The 17,774-nt window shown below is 40.0% G+C and overlaps 1 protein-coding gene and 1 long non-coding RNA gene across 3 annotated transcripts in view; one reads left to right on the top strand and one right to left on the bottom strand.

Annotated features, from left to right (window-relative positions):
• LOC122892125 overlaps positions 1–717 on the bottom strand; it is a 34,207-nt gene extending 33,490 nt beyond the window's left edge. For both annotated transcript variants that reach the window (XR_006381366.1, XR_006381365.1), the window contains exon 1: positions 633–717. This is a non-coding gene — a long non-coding RNA (uncharacterized LOC122892125). The remainder of the gene's footprint in view (positions 1–632) is intronic.
• On the top strand, positions 601–5,774 carry LYZ (lysozyme). The gene is made up of 4 exons (XM_044228290.1): positions 601–817; positions 2,775–2,939; positions 3,929–4,007; positions 4,787–5,774. Exons 1-4 carry the CDS (start codon positions 622–624, stop codon positions 4,851–4,853), a joined length of 507 nt encoding a protein of 168 aa, XP_044084225.1. The 5' UTR covers positions 601–621; the 3' UTR covers positions 4,854–5,774.
• Positions 5,775–17,774: the final 12,000 nt, after the last annotated feature.

The following is a 17,774-nucleotide window of genomic DNA, read 5'->3' as shown; positions in this document are numbered from 1 at the left end:
AAAATTCCCTTGCTTTATAATGACCCCTTATATTCTAAGATTACAATGTAAGATTAGGCACTGTTAAAAAGTTGTCAAAAAGCCATGAGGCTTATCTGAAACAGTAAAACATTGATTTATAAGCAAAATGGATAATAGCAACAAAAAACTTAGAGTGGAAATATGGCTGAGCAATATGGTATGCTATATCTATACCCATTAAATCATAGGCAACATGTTGTGTGCTTTTGGGGAAAGAGTACAGAAAATAATTTTAAGTGAAAAAGATAAGGACAACATAGTGAATGCAAAATCAAAAATTGGAGCTCTTTTTCTATTGTGTGAAATGTTCATTCGGGATTTTTTTTCTTTGTATTTGTTCAAATTCATAATAAAATAGGAGACTGTTCCTGGTCTGGAAACCGTCCAACTTCCCATTTCTTCCTGAGCCAGGTCTTTAAACAATGCCATTTCATCAGTTTCCTGTAGGTTAATTCTTAGAACATCAGAATAGCTCTTTTCAAATGTTAAAAAAAAATAAAAAAAGACTTTAATGTCAGTGAACCAATAAAGAGTTCCTGTTTTTCACCTCTCCCAAAGGGTGGAACCCCCAAACCACCAGGAGAAGAAGGAAGTTAAAAGATGTTAAATACCGAGGACTGCTCTCCCTGGTCAGCCCGGAGGTCTGGCTTCCCAGTCAACATGAAGGCTCTCCTTCTTCTCGGGATTCTCTTCCTTTCCGTCACCGTCCAGGGCAAGGTCTTTGAAAGGTGTGAGCTGGCCAGGACTCTGAAAAAACTTGGGCTGGGTGGCTATAGAGGTGTCAGCCTGGCCAACTGTAAGTTAACTTTTTCCTACTTGCAAATGATTAGCCAGGTGTGGGACAGATAGAGGATGAATAGTAGTAAAGGGGCTTTGAGTAGATGGGCTTCTTTTATTTCTTCTGAGGGTCTGTATACTTACAGTGGTGAAAAATATCAACTTGTTTCTTTAGAATCTGATATGCCAGATGAAGGGATGAAAGCAAGGGAGGACAAAAGCCTCTGCCATTCCAAGTACAGCAGGACCCCTGTGCTCTTCTGGTGCCACAAAATTTGTCTGTTGCCTCAGACTCCGTGGCCCATGTAGGCTGATTGGAAGGTTTGTCTGAGCTCCTGGAATATCTATTAAGTCCTTAGTACTTGACGACAGGCAATTCCTTTTTTTTTTTAAAGATTTTATTTATTTATTTGACAGACAGAGATCACAAGTAGGCAGAGAGGCAGGCAGAGAGAGAGGAGGAAGCAGGCTCCCTGCTGAGCAGAGAGCCCGATGCAGGCCTCCATCCCAGGAGCCTGGGATCATGACCTGAGCCAAAGGCAGAGGCTTTAACCCACTGAGCCACCCGGGCACCCCGATGACAGGCATATCCTGTTTGGAACTTGGTTCTGAGGGTAATGAGTCTAGAGCAACGAATATTTTTCTCTGCCGTGACATTGGATTTTTAGCAGCAACCCTACGTTGAACTCTCAGTGCAAGGGCAGTCGGAAATTATTTCCCCTCGATTACTGTTTATATAATGATCCTTGAAATGCAGCTTGTAATGGTCTTTTATTATTCTTTTTTTTTTTTTTGGATGATGTTATTTATTTATTTGGCAGAGAGCACAAGCAGGGAGAGCAGCAGGCAGAGGGAGAAGCAGGTTCCCTGCTGAGCAAGCTGAGCCCGATGTGGACTCCATCCCAGGACCCTGGGATTGTGACTTGAGCCAAAGGCAGAGATGATTAACCAACTGAGTCACTCAGGCGTCCCTATTTTTCTTACTCAGTATAGTTTATTAACTATTTTTCACTCTCTTCCACATAATTCAAGATATGTCTGAGCAAAAGTTACTGTATATTTTAGTTCGTATTTGTCAGTGTGATCACTGTATTTTCCAGGTTAAATTCAAAAATTTCTTCTCAATAACTACTTTTGAATGAACGAGTGGATGGATGGATGAAATACTCTTTCCTATTTATATCTCTTTTTTTTAGATTCTTGATTTGATAACCAAATTCACCTTTAGATATCTTAAGAAAATTTATTTCTTCCAGAAAATTCTTATTTTTCCTAATAAAAAGCAGGTTTCCATCAGCGTATGTATGTATCTGCTATTAATTATAAAAATCCACTCAACAACTCTGTTGATTTTTCCATTCTAGGCTAAATCTTGCCTGAGGGATGGGAGCAGGGGAAGGGTAATGACAATGGAAGAAACAGCTATTTTAATTTTTTAAAAAAAGATTTTACTTATTTATTTGAGAAAGAGAGAGAGGGAGAGCAGGAGTGCAGTAAAGGGCAGAGGGAGAAGCAGACGCCCTGCTGAGCAGGGAGCCTGACATGGGGCGCAAACCCAGGACCCCAGGATCATGACCTGAGCCGAAAGCAGACCCTTACCTGACAGTCATCCAGGTGCCCCTATTTTAATATTTTAAAGGTATGTTATCTAGTTCATCAGTATTACAAAATGATCTGCTAACAAAAGGATTCTCCCTAAAGTGTTAAAATATATTGGGGGGCACCTGGCTGGCTCAGTTAGTGGGGCATGCAACTCTTGATCTCAGGGTTGTTAAGTTCAAACCCCATGTTGGGTGTAGAGATTACTTAAAAAAATAAAACCTTAAATATAGATATATTTTTTTACAAGGAAAACACACCTTTCTACTTATAAAATAAGTCATTAATGAAATAGAATAGCAAAATTGAACGGATTATGGTCTGTGAAATACATAATGTGGTGTTGATGTTTCTTACTAAAAATACATTTTTTTCAGGGATGTGTTTGGCCAAATGGGAAAGTAATTATAACACAAAGGCTACAAACTACAATCCCGGAAGCCGAAGCACCGATTATGGGATATTTCAGATCAACAGCCGCTACTGGTGTAATGATGGCAAAACGCCCCGAGCCGTGAACGCCTGTGGTATACCCTGCAGTGGTAAGAGACGCTATGTCTGAGTCACGGCACAGGAATCATCTACTCACACTTATGAGAACAGAGGTTCAGTGCAAATGAACAAGTCTTAAAAGATTCATCAGGATCCAAGAAAAACTTTATTTTAGTGCCTAGAAACTCTTTAAAATTCCTTTCCTAATTCCTTAAGAAATTAAATAGCTGATGATATCATAAAAGTTCGTGTTTTCTAATGTACACCAGCTTCTAAAATGATCTATTAATTTACCATGAATGAACACATTGATGCTTTGTTGAAAACAATGCCGTTTCTCCCACTTTCTTTGGGGAGGTTTAGGGATAATTTGGTTGTGTGGCTCTTTTCTAAAAATTGTTTTTACTTTTTATTTTGAGATGTCCCAAATATATAGAAATTTTGGGACTTTAGTATAAAAACAGCCATATGCTCATCACATACTTTAACAGTTGTTAACACTTTGTCATTTTTACCTTTTTTATATGGATGGTGGTGGTGATTTTTTTGTTTTTGTCGAATGATTTTTTTTTTAAAGATTTTATTTATTTATTTGACAGAGACACAGTGAGAGAGCCACCCAGGTGCCCCATTGCTATGAAATGTCTTGTGCATACATCTTTGGGTACATTTTTTAATCATTTCTTTACGCTAGATTTCTGATAGTAGGACTCTGATTTAAAAATTACTAGTCTGTGTTTGGTTTTTTGTTTATTGTTTTTGTTTTTACAGTGCCTGGTGAACAGAGAACCTTCTGTCACATTAGTTAACAATTCCAGAGCTTCCCATGACTTTGGTAAATGAGAAACAAAATGTTTTGTTCCATGCCAAATGGGATAGAATGAAGAAAAAATTTCTCCCAACATCTACAGATAAATGGACTCTTGGAAAATAATTTTAATGTTCTTTCCTCCTCCTAAGAGAATAAAGCTGACTAAATCTTAACTTACAATGAAATTTCTATGGCAGTTGTTTTCATTCCTCACCACCTCTTTTTCAGATTTGCTGAAAGATGACATCACTCAAGCTGTAGCATGTGCAAAGAGAGTTGTCAGGGATCCAAATGGTATTCGTGCATGGTATGTTTAAGCATTAAGGTCCGGGGGTGGAGAAGGGGGTGGTGTAGAGAGGGAGGGTGACTGGGTGGCTCAGCTGGTTGAGCTTCTGAATCTTGATTTCGCTCAGGTCATGATCTCGGGGTCCTAGGGTGGAGCTCCGTGTTGGGCTCTGCACTGGGCATGAGCCTGCTTAAGGTTCTCTCTCTCTCTCTCTCTCTGCCCTTCCTCTTCCCTCACTCCACTCTCTCTTTCAAAAGATTAAATAAATAAATAAGGACAGCTATTTTGCCCTAGTGATAAGAGAGAAGTGAGAGAAGATTTTCAAAGACTGAAGTATGGTATTGAGAACTGAACGTTGCAGCTTTAGACTTGACCCTAAGCAATGAATTAGGTAGAAAAAACTGTTTCATCTGATTTAGAATCTTAATTCTTTTCCTCTTCGATTTATTTTAGAGGATTTCTGGAGTTTTTAAGATTCTCAACATTCTACCAATTCGTTGTCTTATCTTGAAATTACTTTCGGAGTTAAGTAAACGTGGAAAGCACTTTGCAGTTGCTATTATAGAATGCGTAGATCAACGTTCATGTTCAGCATCCTGTTCTCTAGTGAGGGCTTTGAGGGGAAGCGACATACTTGGTGTACATCCTTCCCTTTAATAAATAACAATACTTGAATCTATCTGTAGCCTGTTGTCCCTTTACCGGTAAAACACTCCGTTCTCCGAGAGGATTTGAAGTGTATCTATTACAAGGAAGATATATTCTAACCTTACCAGCGTTTATTTCACTTTTCTCCACAGGGTGGCATGGAAAGCACACTGCGAAAACCGAGATGTCTCTCAGTATGTTCAGAATTGTGGAGTGTAACTGTGGAGTTTTCCTTCTGCAGCTCATTCTGTCTCTTTTTCATATTAAGGGAGTAGTAGTAGTTGAGCGAAAGGTCACATTACCATCCTGTCAAACAATAACACTTCTACAGAAGCAGTAACAAAATATAGTCTTTCTTCTAAAAGGCTTCATGTTTAAGAAATGTGTTTATTATTATTTGATAACCTGTAACATTTTTCAGTTTGCTAATAGAAATAATGCTGGTGAAAACTTACCTAAAGTCTTGCCTATCAAATACATCTCCAGTATATTCAGTTCTTAAAGAAATAACCCCAACTTAATCATTAGTACTCCCCAATAGTTCATAAAAATGTAACAAAAGATTATCTTAAAAATAAACTGATCTTAGGCAAAACTCTAGCTGAATAGGCATCTGTTCAGTCATCTCCAAAAGCAGTAAAAAACAAAATGAAACAAAACAAACCAAAACAAAAACACAACAAAGCAAACTGAAAAACTACAAAACAAACAAAAAAAAACCACTCTCTGTTGGGCAATATAAAGTTTAAAAAGGAGCAGAATGCCAAATGGCTAAAAGTGAAGAGAGCCTGAATTAAGAATTTTGTTTTTCTAAAGAGTGACCTTGGTTTAAATATTTTCTCAGAAGTGTTGCTTTCATACTGCTTTAAAAATAAGTTGACAGTTTATATGTCAATCTATTTTGGCCCTTTAAAGAACTCTTCTATGCATCTTTCTGATCATGAAGGAATATAAAGAAGGATTAGATGAGCTGTTGCTGTTCTTTGATTTTATTAACTTAGATTCGTGCATTATGACTAAATGCTGAGGCAAATGACTTTGCAGGTATTGAAACAATTGCTGATTAACCACAGGTGTGAAATTACGCATTTTATGTTATAAAAATAATACAAACATTATCATTAAAAGTTTTGCAACTCATAACTTGTCTGTCTTTGTTTAGACCCAACTAGTGTCTATGAAGAAAAAATATGTGTATTCAAAAAAGAATTATTTGGTACTTTTAATATACCTTATATCTTTACCTATACCCAAACAGCTGGATATTACTGGGGGAAACTTCCACACACATTCTGATGGATCTCACTTTATTTTTTTTAAGATTTTATTTATTTGAGTGAGAGAGAGAGCAAGCATGAGCAGGGGGGAGGGGTGGCCAAGGGAGAGGGAGAAGCACACTCCCCGCTGTATCAGGAGCCTCCCATGGGGCTCGACACTGGGCTTGACCCCAGGACTCTGGGATCATGACCTGAGCCAAAGGCAGATCTCGCTTTGATAACCACAAATCTTACATGGGCCCTCTGTCTGCAAGGTCATCTGACTCACTCCTCTGCACTCCTGTGTTGGTGTCCCCACTCTCCAAAGGGGAGAGTTTTACTTTTCTTCCTCTCTCTTCAAAGCCCCGGCACACACATCCAACTGCTTACCTTCTACCCTCTCTGTTCTCAGTAGATGACCTGGCCTCATACTACGCTGAGAAAATAGAAGCAAACTCATACGAAATTCTCCCCTCCTTCCCACTGTGACAGCGGTCACACTTCCCCTGGGCCCACCCTCTCTTCCTTTGCTTTGGCCAATGGCTGAATCTCCACATGCAATCTTGGATTGCATCCCTTTCACAGCTCCTTTAGTGGAGTGTTTCCTGCACCCTGAGTTTCTCTCTCTTTGCTGGATATCCCCTGCCATTGTACAAAACGTGCTGGAAAACTTGCATCTTAAAAAGCCTCCATTACCCCCACACAAGCATCTAACTACATCACTCTGACTTCTGGGATGAGAGATCCATGCCACACTGACTGCATATCCTCATCTCTCATTCTCTTTTCGAACCTTCTTAACCTGGCTGCTGTCCTCAGTCAGTTGAAACCTCTCCCTTCAGCGCTCCTCCTGTGACTCCTTGGGGCCAATTCTAGTGATCTCTGTTCATCTCACATGATCTTAGAGCAGCACTTGGCTAAGTGAACCACTTCATCCTTTTAGAAAGCTTTTTCTCCCTCACCTTCTCCTCCTTCTGGTTCACATCTCGTCTCACAGATTCTGCCTTCTCAATCCTTGGCTGGCCTTTCTTCTGCTATTTAGATTCTAACTGAGGTAGTGCTCTAGGATTCAAGACTATAGCCATTTGATAAACTTCATGTCTTACTCATTTATTTATTTGTCATCTTTTTTTAAAAAGGTTTTATTTATTTATTTGACAGACAGAGATCCCAACGAGGCAGAGAGGCAGGCAGAGAGAGAGGAAAGGAAGCAGGCTCCTTGCCTAGCAGAGAGCCCAATTCAGGGCTCGATCCCAGAACCCTGAGATCATGACCTGCGCCAAAGGCAGAGGCTTTAAGCCACTGAGCCACCCAGGCGCCCCTATTTACTTTTCTTCTTGCTACAATATCACTTCTAAAATAACAGATGTTTCTCACTTTTTAAGGATATTGAAATAACTCAATTTTCCCCAGGATTTATAAGTACAGTACAAAGGCCTTAATTTTTCTAAGCAGTTTGAAGGTAAATTCATGCCCATGTGACCCTGAGTCCTTCAATGTGTGATTCCTACATAACCTCAAAACAGCACCCAAATCTGGAAGTGAACATCGATACATTATTACCACCTGATCTTTAGATCCCATTCAATTTCATCCATTGTCCCCTGAGTTCTTCACAATTATGTGTTATAGGGGCACGTGGGTAGCTCAGTTGGTTAAGCGGCTGCCTTGGGCTGAAGTGGTGATCCTACTACCGTCCTGGGATATAGTCCTGCATCCGGCTCCTTGCTCAGCAGGGATCCTGCTTCTCCCTCTGGCTGCCACTCCCCTTGCTCTCTCCCCACTCTGTGTCAAATAAATGAAATCTTTTTTAAAAATTATGCATTGTTTGCCATTTTTTTTTCATTTTCTTCAATCTGGATCATTTCTTCAGTTTTTTCCTTGACTTTGATGACTAACAATTTTGAAGACCACAGAACAGTTATGTTGCAAAATGTCTTAAAATTGTTTTGATGTTCTCTTGATTAGGTTAGGTTGTGCATCTTTGGCAAAAATACACAGAGGTGATCTGTGCTGTTCCCATTGTATCCTCTCAGGTACCACGCACTTTCGAAATGTTCTATTACTTCATGGTGTTTACTTTGGTTATTTGATTATGTGACCCTCTCTGTGAAGTATGTGGGAAGGGGTAAGTTACTTTGAGATTGTTCCTTATCAAGTTTTCAGTTCATGCATTTATTTATTGTATCAATATGGACCCATGGCTTCCTATTTTATTCAAATTATAGTGAACTATCATCTATTAAATCATTTATTTTGATGTTCATATTGTTCATAATTTGGCTAGTAGAGCCTCTCTGCAAGCTAGCTTCTGTGTCATTTTGCCATGTCCCCATCATTCTTGAGCACTTTCTTGTTTTGCAGTACAGGATGTTCTAAGACTCTTCCTGTTCTTTACCTGCTCCAGCCCTGGAATCAGCCATTTCTCCACAGAGCACTGATTCCTCATAGTGGACAATAGTATTTATTTGTTTATTTATTTATTTTTTAAAAATTGAGAGAGGGTGTGTGGAGGGGCAGAGGGAGAGGGAGAGAAATCTTCAACAGTGGGGCCAGATGCAAGATTTGATCTCATGACCGAGATCATGATCTGAGCTGAATCAAGGGTCCAGTGCTCGACTGACTGAGCCACCCAGGCACCCCTGGACAATGGTATTTGAAAAACAAGATCTAGGCACTAGAGTGTCTCTGTTTCCAGGCCACACCTGTGGATGGAACTAGAGGATATATGTATTTACACAATTGACTACTTTATCTATTTATATTGAATTCATATCAGTATCTCCAATTCCAGTCCCACACCACAAGGTTCATTCTAGTTTTCTCTTTCTCCACGCTGTTAACTCCCTTCTCTGATAGTGAGAAACCTGATTTCCATTGTTCTTGATGGCTTTCAAATGTATCCTTAGGACATGTGTGTATTTGATCAATTTGTCTGTATGTAATAAATCTCCCAACACTGCCATGCCATGGAATAGACCCTCTCTGCTCAGGCTATAATATCCTTCTTGGCTACCCCTTCCTCCACATCTGTACACTCTTTTAATCATGTTGCCTCTCTGACACACCATACTGGGTCACTGTCCTGATAGGAAGGAGGGCAGAGTTTTTTACTCTTGTTTACACCCATATTCCAAACACCTGAAACAATATTCCAAACATCTGGAACATAATACGTGCTCCATAAACAGTTGATCCCATGATCCTCTTTCTGAGGTTCCATGATGACCATCTCAGGATTTTTCTTACTCTTCAGGCCCACACGATTCCAGTAAAACAGCTTTTGGGATCCCAAGGGTCAAGTCTCAAGACTATGTGGATGTAATGGGTAGACCAGCCATGGGAGGGCAGCAGAGGTCCCCAACACAGGCGCAGCCTCTGGCTTTCAGATTCTGGAGCCATTCTAATATGATGAAACTCAGAAAAAATACGGGTTTGTTCAGATCAGGTCACCCAAAGGTGTATAAAGAATGGGCCAAGGTAGGGGGGAGAGACTTGAGAGTGACAGCTCAGATGCAGAGATGGGTTAGGAAGTACGAGATAGCTCGGATAACAACACAGGATAACCACTGGATAACAAAAGAGGCTGATTGAAGAAACAACACAGATTAGCAAAAGTTGGCTGAAGAGGGAAAGCAATGCTTGTTGGAGATGTTGCTTAATGTTTGTGATAACTGTCATTTCTTATTTACACCTGTTATTTTCATACAATCAAGTTCTCGAACTAAATTTCTAATTTGGGAATGGAATAAAAATCAATATTAATGTTTGATCATTTTTTAAAAAGATTTTATTTATTTCTTTATTTATTTGACACAGAGAGAGAGATCACAAGTAGGCAGAGAGGCAGGTGGGGGTGGGGGGTGGGAAGTGGGCTCCCCGCTGAGCAGAGAGCCGGATGTGAGGCTCCATCCCAGGACCCCGAGACCACGACCCCAGCCGAAGGCAGAGGCCAACCCACGGAGTCATCCAGGCGCGCAAATGTTTGATTCATTTTTAAGAGAAACTCATTTTGTATTTACTTAGTTTTACCACAGGGTATTATTTGAAACGCAGAATGATGCTCCAGATGACAACTTAGCTCTTTATGTGGCACTAATTATAACTAAGCCCTGAACACATTTCTTGTACTTCTATTTAGTGGACTCATTTATTCTTTTTTAAGACTTACTTATTTTAGGGGCACCTGGGTGGCTCAGTGGGTTAAGCCGCTACCTTCAGCTCAGGTCATGATCTCAGGGTCCTGGGATCAAGTCCCGTATCGGGCTCTCTGCTCAGCAGGGAGCCTGCTTCCCTATCTCTCTCTGCCTGCCTCTCCATCTACTTGTGATTTCTCTCTGTCAAATAAATAAATAAAATCTTAAAAAAAAAAAAGACTTACTTATTTTAGAGAAAGAGCACAAGCAGAGGGAGAGGGAGATGGATTTCAAGCAGACTCCCTGCTGAATGCAGAGCCTGACTTAGGGCTCAACCAGTGGGGGTAGGGGTATGGGGGGTGTCAATCTCACAACCCTGATATCAGGACACCAGCTGAAACCAAGAGTCATGCACCCAACTGACTCTGTCACCCACGCGCCTCATAGTGGACTCATTTCAAAAATATTTACTTAGAAGTTGTGAAAAGAGGGCGCCTGGGCGGCTTAGTTGTTAAGCCACGGCCCTCAGCTCAAGTCACGATCCTGGAGTCTCCAGATCAAGTCCCACATCAAGCTCCCAGCTCCGTGGGGCATCTGCTTCTCCCTTTGCCCTTTTCCCCTCTCATGCTCTCTCACTTTCTCTCTCTCTCAAATAAATAAATAAATAAATAAAATCTTTTAAAAAAAAGGTTGTGAAAGTTGTGAAAGGAAATTAATAAAAATTATAATTAAGAGTGATTGTTGTTCATAGTTTTCCAATTAAATGCATGTCTATTATGCAATTATATTTTTTCAATAATTTTTAAATTTTTTTAGCTTTTCTTTTTAAAAATTTTATTTATTTATTTGACAGACAGAAATCACAATTAGGTAGAGAGACAGGCAGAGAGAGGGGAAGGGAAGCAGGCTCCCTGCTGAGCAGAGAGCCCTATGAGGGGCTTGATCCCAGGACCCTGGGATCATGACCTGAGCCGAAGGCAGAGGCTTTAACCCACTGAGCCACCCAGGTGCTCCTCATTTTTAATTTTAATAAGGTTATAAATTCTCAATATTTAGAGTCAGCTCCACAAAATTTATGAAAGATGTACCTCCTCATTTCTTCCCCCTTACATGCAACTGCTTTCTGCTCTTTTAATGTTTTTTTTTTTAATATTTACCATCATGCTTTTAAGTGTTAAGCTTATATTGCTTTTTCTTGGTTTTTCTATTATCCTGGACTATTAGGATGCTGACTTTCCACTATGGAAGTTAAGTATTAGGCTCTATTTCCTCCTCCTCAATCTCCATCATACATGGCACCCTTCCCCAATGCTCATCCTTCCAATGTAATTATACATTTTTGTTAGGCAAATACTCAGTATTTACATAGTCACAAATATAATTATTTTCTTATCTAGTGAAAGATTATATTTTCCCTAGAGCTAATAAGTGCATGGTTCTTAAATTTGCTTAGTATTCTGTGTATCTCATTGGTTTACTTCCCAAACTCTAGATCTAATATTTAAACATTAAGTATTAAGTATTTATTTTTTTTAAGATTTTATTTATTTATTTGAGAGAGAGAGCAGGAGAGAGGAGAAGGTCAGAGGGAGAAGCAGACTCCCCGTGAAGCTAAGCCTGATGCGGAGCTCAATCCCAGGACTCCGGGATCATGACCTGAGCTGAAGGCAGTGGCTTAACCAACTAAGCCACCCAGGTGCCCAAGTATTAAGTATTTAAATATTCTCTGAAGCTTCAATGCAGCTAGAATTTTGTCAATTTCATCCTTTTCTTCTTATTTATTTATTGAAGTTATCTCTACACCCAATGTGGCCTTGAACTTATGACCCCGAGCTCGAGAGTCACATCCTCTTCTGACTGAGCCAGCCAGAAACCCCAATTTCACCTTTCTGAAGCAGTAATTCCCAAAGATTTCCCGCCAAATCTAACTGGAACTGGTTTCTGTCTGTGCTATCATCCTGGCCTTGCTCTTTCAGCACCATCTTGGGATTCTCTTATCTCCATATTTGATATTTATTGTGTTTCCTGTATTTCACAATTGCCTCCTTAGTTTATTTCTTCCTTCTGGTGGGTCATACCTCCAGAGTCGTCTTGAGAAAGGGTTCATGAAAGGTACTTTTTTTGAGACTTAGCATGTCTGAAATTATCTTTGTTCTATTCACACACTTGGTTGATAGTTGGCTGGACATGGAATATTAAGCTGGAATTAATTCTCTTTAGAATTTTGAAGGTGGTCTATTGAAATGGGACTACTTGCAGAACTGAGTCTAGGGAAATCCGTTGCTCCCTTAGATTACAGGGTTGCTACTGAGCCATCTGAAGCCATTCTGAATCTATAACCTGGAAGTATCTATGATCTCTTTCTCTCCAGTGTTGTGAAGTTCGAGATGATGTGCCTTGATGTGGATCTGTTTTCATTTTTTGTTCTGGGTGTTTGGTAGGATCTTTCAGCTTAGAACCTCGTAACAGGAAATGTACAAGAAAAACTTTCTTGAATCATATATTGATTATTTCTTTCCTTCCAGTTTCTTCATTCTCTTTGGAATTCCTAGCCCGGTCATCTGATGTAGTTATACGGAATGAATCGTATCCCTCTAAAATTCGTATGTTGAACGCCTAAACTCCCTGTGACTGTATATAAAGATTATGCCTTTGAAGAGGTAATTAAATGAGGTCATAAGCCTTAGGTCCCAATCTAGTAGTCCTTTATAAGAAGAGGAGGAGACATTAATTATGTGTATGCACAGATAAAAGGCCATATGAGGACATAGCAAGAAGGTCACTGTCTGCAAGCCAAGGAGAACAGCCTCAGGAGAAACCGCATCTGACAATGACTTGATCTTAGATGTCTAGCTTCTACAACTGTTAGAACATAAATTTCCATTGTTTAAGCCACCAAGCTGGTGGTATTTTGTTATGGCAGCCCTAGCAAACTAATACAGATGTTCTTGTGTTTTCTTCCCTCTTTTCCATTTCTTGTTTTTTTGTTCTACTTTCTGAGAGATTTCTTTGATTTTATCATCTGACCTTTTTTTTTTAATTTTATTTGTTATTTGTTATTGTGAGAGAGAGAAAGCAAGCACCTGTGGGGGTTGGGAGGGGAGTGGGGATGGCAGAGGGAGAAGCAGACTCTCTGCTAAACAGAGAGCCCAATGCAGAACTCAATCCCAGGACCCCAGAATCATGATCTGAGCCAAAGGCAAACACCTAACTGACTAAGCCACCTAGGCACCCTACCACCTGAACTTTTAACTGATTTTTTTTCATTTCTATCATATTTTAAATTTCCAATAGCTCTCTTTTGTTCTCTAAATGTTTTGTGTCATATTTACTATTTTTTATTTTATCTGAATATAGTAATAATAATGGTTCTGTTCTGTTTGTTTTTACGTTATTTCCCTATGTTTCCTCTAATTCACCATTTTGTTTATTTTGAATTGTATCTTTCATATTAGAGGCATTTCTCAGTAATTTGGTAATCCTTGGTTATCTGCTTATTAGGAGTGGAAAAATAAAAGTTTAATTTTGAGTTCTAAGAGCCTATATGGATTTGACTGTGCATACTTTGCTGAAGGATGATCAAGCTGTGTTGAGTTAGTTTCATCGGGATCTTTAGATCTCTTCTCATAGGCTGTCAGATTCCCCAGAAAAACCTCTTCCTATTGCCTGCTAGAAAACAAAGGCCTGGTTGCTAGCATTTTAAAAGTTAAGTGAAGGACAGAGGTCCTGGCCTGGCAAGCATATGTTTCATTAGTCTACCTATTTTCTGTATGGTATTCCTCCTTCAACTCTACCTAGTGTTCTCCAAAACAGAGACCATGTTTTTCCTGTTTTATTCCTTGGTGGTAAGTAAATAACAGGTAACTGCTTAATTATATTAATATTTCTTTTTAAAAGATTTATTTATTTATTTTAAAGAGAGAGGGAGAGACAGAGCACGCGTGGGAGGGGCAGAGGGAGAGGGAGAGAGAATCTCATCTAAAGCAGACTCCACGCTGAGCGTGGAGTCCAAAGGGGGGCTTGACCTCAAGACCCTGAGATCTCCACCTGAGCTGAGACTAAGAGCCTGAGGCTTAACCAACTGTGCCACCCAGGAAACAGACTCTCAATCCATCTTTGTTAGCTTCTATCTTCCATCTCCTTCCCCTCATGTCCAGAGATTCCCCACAACTACAAATTCTTGAGACCTGGCGGGGAGGAGGAACGGTAATTAGCTTTGACTGCTCAGCTCTCAGAACTGCCCTATACCACCATTCGTAGTCCAGATTTCAAGATTTTGTGTTGCCTTCTCTCTTCTTCTTCTTTTTTTTTTCTTTTTTCCCTTCATTCCTCTTATCCTTACAGGTTTATGCATTTTTGAAAATTTCACTTGCTTTAAAGGAGTTTTGGGAGAAGGCAAAAGTTGTGTAGTCAATTCATTATCTTTTCACCAAATTTCCCAGTATGTTTTATGTATTTGCTTAATTTTGCTTTGTTAAATGTTATCTTACTTCAAACATACTTAGGGTAAGATTTTAAGCAAAGAATAAAAAATCCTCTGAGAAACAAGAGAAAAGCGGAAAGAAGAAAGCTAGAGTAATAAATTTAAAGGGCAAATTTGGTTTCCAGAGATCACATTCTGATAGCCATAGTTTGAAAAAGATGAAATTCAGGTGAGGGTACAGGGGACAAATATCATGTATTGTGACATGAAGGATTTTGTAGGACAGTGTGCTTTAACAAATCTCACTGGTTTCAACTACCTTTGGAAAGTAGCCTCAAATCTTCTTGACTTCTCCATTTTTCAGTTATTTACTATTCAACAAACTATTAGGCACAAGAAATATTCACTAGGGGGCGCCTGGGTGCCTCAGTGGGTTAAGCCGCTGCCTTCGGCTCAGGTCATGATCTCAGGGTCCTGGGATCGAGTCCCACATCCGGCTCTCTGTTCAGCAGGGGGCCTGCTTCCCTTCCTCTCTATCTGCCTGCTTCTCTGCCTACTTGTGATCTCTGTCTGTCAAATAAATAAATAAAATCTTTAAAAAAAAAAAAAAGAAATATTCACTAGGGCATACGGATACTAAGGTGAATAAGATACACTTATAGTCTTCAAAAATTATTAATATAGAACATGGTAAGTGTTACAATCCCTTAGCCACTATGGGAACATGGAGAAGAGAGTGACTAGCCATCTGGAAATCAGCTGGCAGAGAAACAACAGAAAAACCACCAAATGGTTATCACAAAGGGAAGCAGTGGATAGCGGAGTCAAATCCTGCCAGGAAGTCAAAGGAATTAAGGGAAACTGGTTGATTTACTAATAGAGAGGTTTCAGTGAGGATGAAATTCAGAAGGTGATGGACTGAGGAACATATGGAAACAAATAGGAACTATCGAGAGCCTTTTCAAGGTTGACTTTTAAGGCTAATACAAAAATAGAGGTAGGCAGGATTAAAAATGGTTGGTAGGTTTTTTTTTTTTTAAGATTTTATTTATTTATTATTTTTTTTAAAGATTTTTATTTATTTATTTGACAGAGAGAAATCACAAGCAGACGGAGAGGCAGGCAGAGAGAGAGAGAGGAGGAAGCAGGCTCCCTGCTGAGCAGAGAGCCCGATGCGGGACTCCATCCCAGGACCCTGAGATCATGACCCGAGCCGAAGGCAGCGGCTTAACCCACTGAGCCACCCAGGCGCCCCTAAGATTTTATTTATTTATTTGACAGGCAGAGATTACATATAAGTAGGCAGAGAGGCAGGCAGAGAGAGAGGAGGAAGCTGGCTCCCTGCTGAGCAGAGAGCCCTATGTGGGGCTCGATCCCAGGACCCTGGGATCATGACCTGAGCCGAAGGCAGAGGCTTTAACCCACTGAGCCACCCAGGCGCCCCGGTTGGTAGGTTTTTAATAAGAAAAGTTTTTTTCAAGTTTTTATTTAAATTCCATTAGTTAACATACAGTGTAATATTTAGAATTTAGTGATTCATCATACATACATATATCATACATACACACAATACCCAGTGCTCATCACAAGTGCCCTCTTTAATACCAATCATCTATTTAACCCATCCCCTGCCTACCTCCCCTCCAGTAACAGTTTTTTCTCTAGTTAAGACTCTGTTTCCTGGCTTGCCTCTTCCCCCCATGTTCATTTGTTTTGTTTCTTAAATTCCACCTATGAGTGAGATCATATGGTATTTGTCTTTCTTTGACTGACTGAGAGGGAACGAGAGTGAGCGTGTGCACACAAGCGGAAGGAAGAGCACAGGGCAAGGGAGAATGAGAATCCTGAAGCAGACTCCTTGCTGAGCATGGAGCCCAACAAGGGCTTGATCCCTGGACCCTAAGATCATGACCTGAGCTGAAATCAAGAGTTGGAGGCTTAAAGGACTGAGCCACCTAGGCACCCCTATACCACATCTTCTTTATCCATTTATCAGTTGATGGAGATTTGGGCTCCTTCCATAATTTGAGCTATTATTGATAATGCTACTGTACACATCAGGGTGCATGTATCCCTTCGAATCCATATTTTTGTATCCTTTGGGTAATACCTGGTAGTGCAATTGCTGGATTTGGGTAGGTTTTTTTTTTTTTCTTTTCAGCGTAACAGTGTTCATTGTTTTTGCACCACACCCAGTGCTCCATGCAATACGTGCCCCCTTAATACCCACCGCCTGGCTCCCCCAACCTCCCACCCCTTGCCCCTTCAAAACCCTCAGGTTGTTTTTCAGAGTCCATAGTCTCTTATGGTTCACTTCCCCTTCCAATTTCCCTCAACTCCCTTCTCTCCATCTCCCCATGTCCTCCATATTATTTGTTATGCTCCACAAATAAGTGAAACCATATGATAATTGACTCTCTCTGCTTAACTTTTTTCACTCAGCATAATCTCTTCCAGTCCCGTCCATGTTGATACAAAAGTTGGGTATTCATCCTTTCTGATGGAGGCATAATACTCCATAGTGTATATGGGACCACAGTTTCCTTATCCATTCGTCCGTTGAAGGTCATCTTGGTTCTTTCCACAGTTTGGTGACCATGGCCATTGCTGCTTTAAACATTGGGGTACAGATGGCCCTTCTTTTCACTATATCTGTATCTTTGGGGTAAATACCCAGTAGTGCAATTGCAGGGTCATAGGGAAGCCCTATTTTTAATTTCTTGAGGAATCTCCACACTGTTCTCTAAAGAGGCTGCACCAACTTGCATTCCCACCAATAGTGTAAGACGGTTCCCCTTTCTCCACATCCTCTCCAACACACATTGTTTCCTGTCTTGCTAATTTTGGCCATTCTAACTGGTGTAAGGTGGTATCTCAATGTGGTTTTAATTTGAATCTCCCTAATGGCTAGTGATAATAAACATTTTTTCATGTATCTGATAGCCATTTGTATGTCTTCATTGGAGAAGTGTCTGTTCATATCTTCTGCCCATTTTTTGTTATGATTATCTGTTTTGTGTATGTTGAGTTTGAGAAGTTTTTTATAAATCCTGGATATCAACCTTTTGTCTGTACTGTCATTTGCAAATATCCTCTCCCATTCCCTGAGTTGCCTCTTTGTCTTGTTGACTGTTTCCTTTGCTGTGCAGAAACTTTTGATCTTGATGAAGTCCCAAAAGTTCATTTTCACTTTTGTTTACTTTGCCTTCGGAGACATATCTTGAAAGAAGTTGCTGTGGAAGGGTAGTTCTATTTTTAACTTTTAAAGTAACCTCCATACTGTTTTTTATTTTTGTTTTTCAAGAATTGATTATTTTAGAGGGAG

Source organism: Neovison vison, chromosome 12 (genome assembly GCF_020171115.1).
Source record: "Neovison vison isolate M4711 chromosome 12, ASM_NN_V1, whole genome shotgun sequence".
Taxonomy (NCBI): Eukaryota; Metazoa; Chordata; class Mammalia; order Carnivora; family Mustelidae; genus Neogale; species Neogale vison.
Note: the sequence above shows the minus strand (reverse complement) of the source record. Positions and strands in the feature narration are given on the sequence as shown.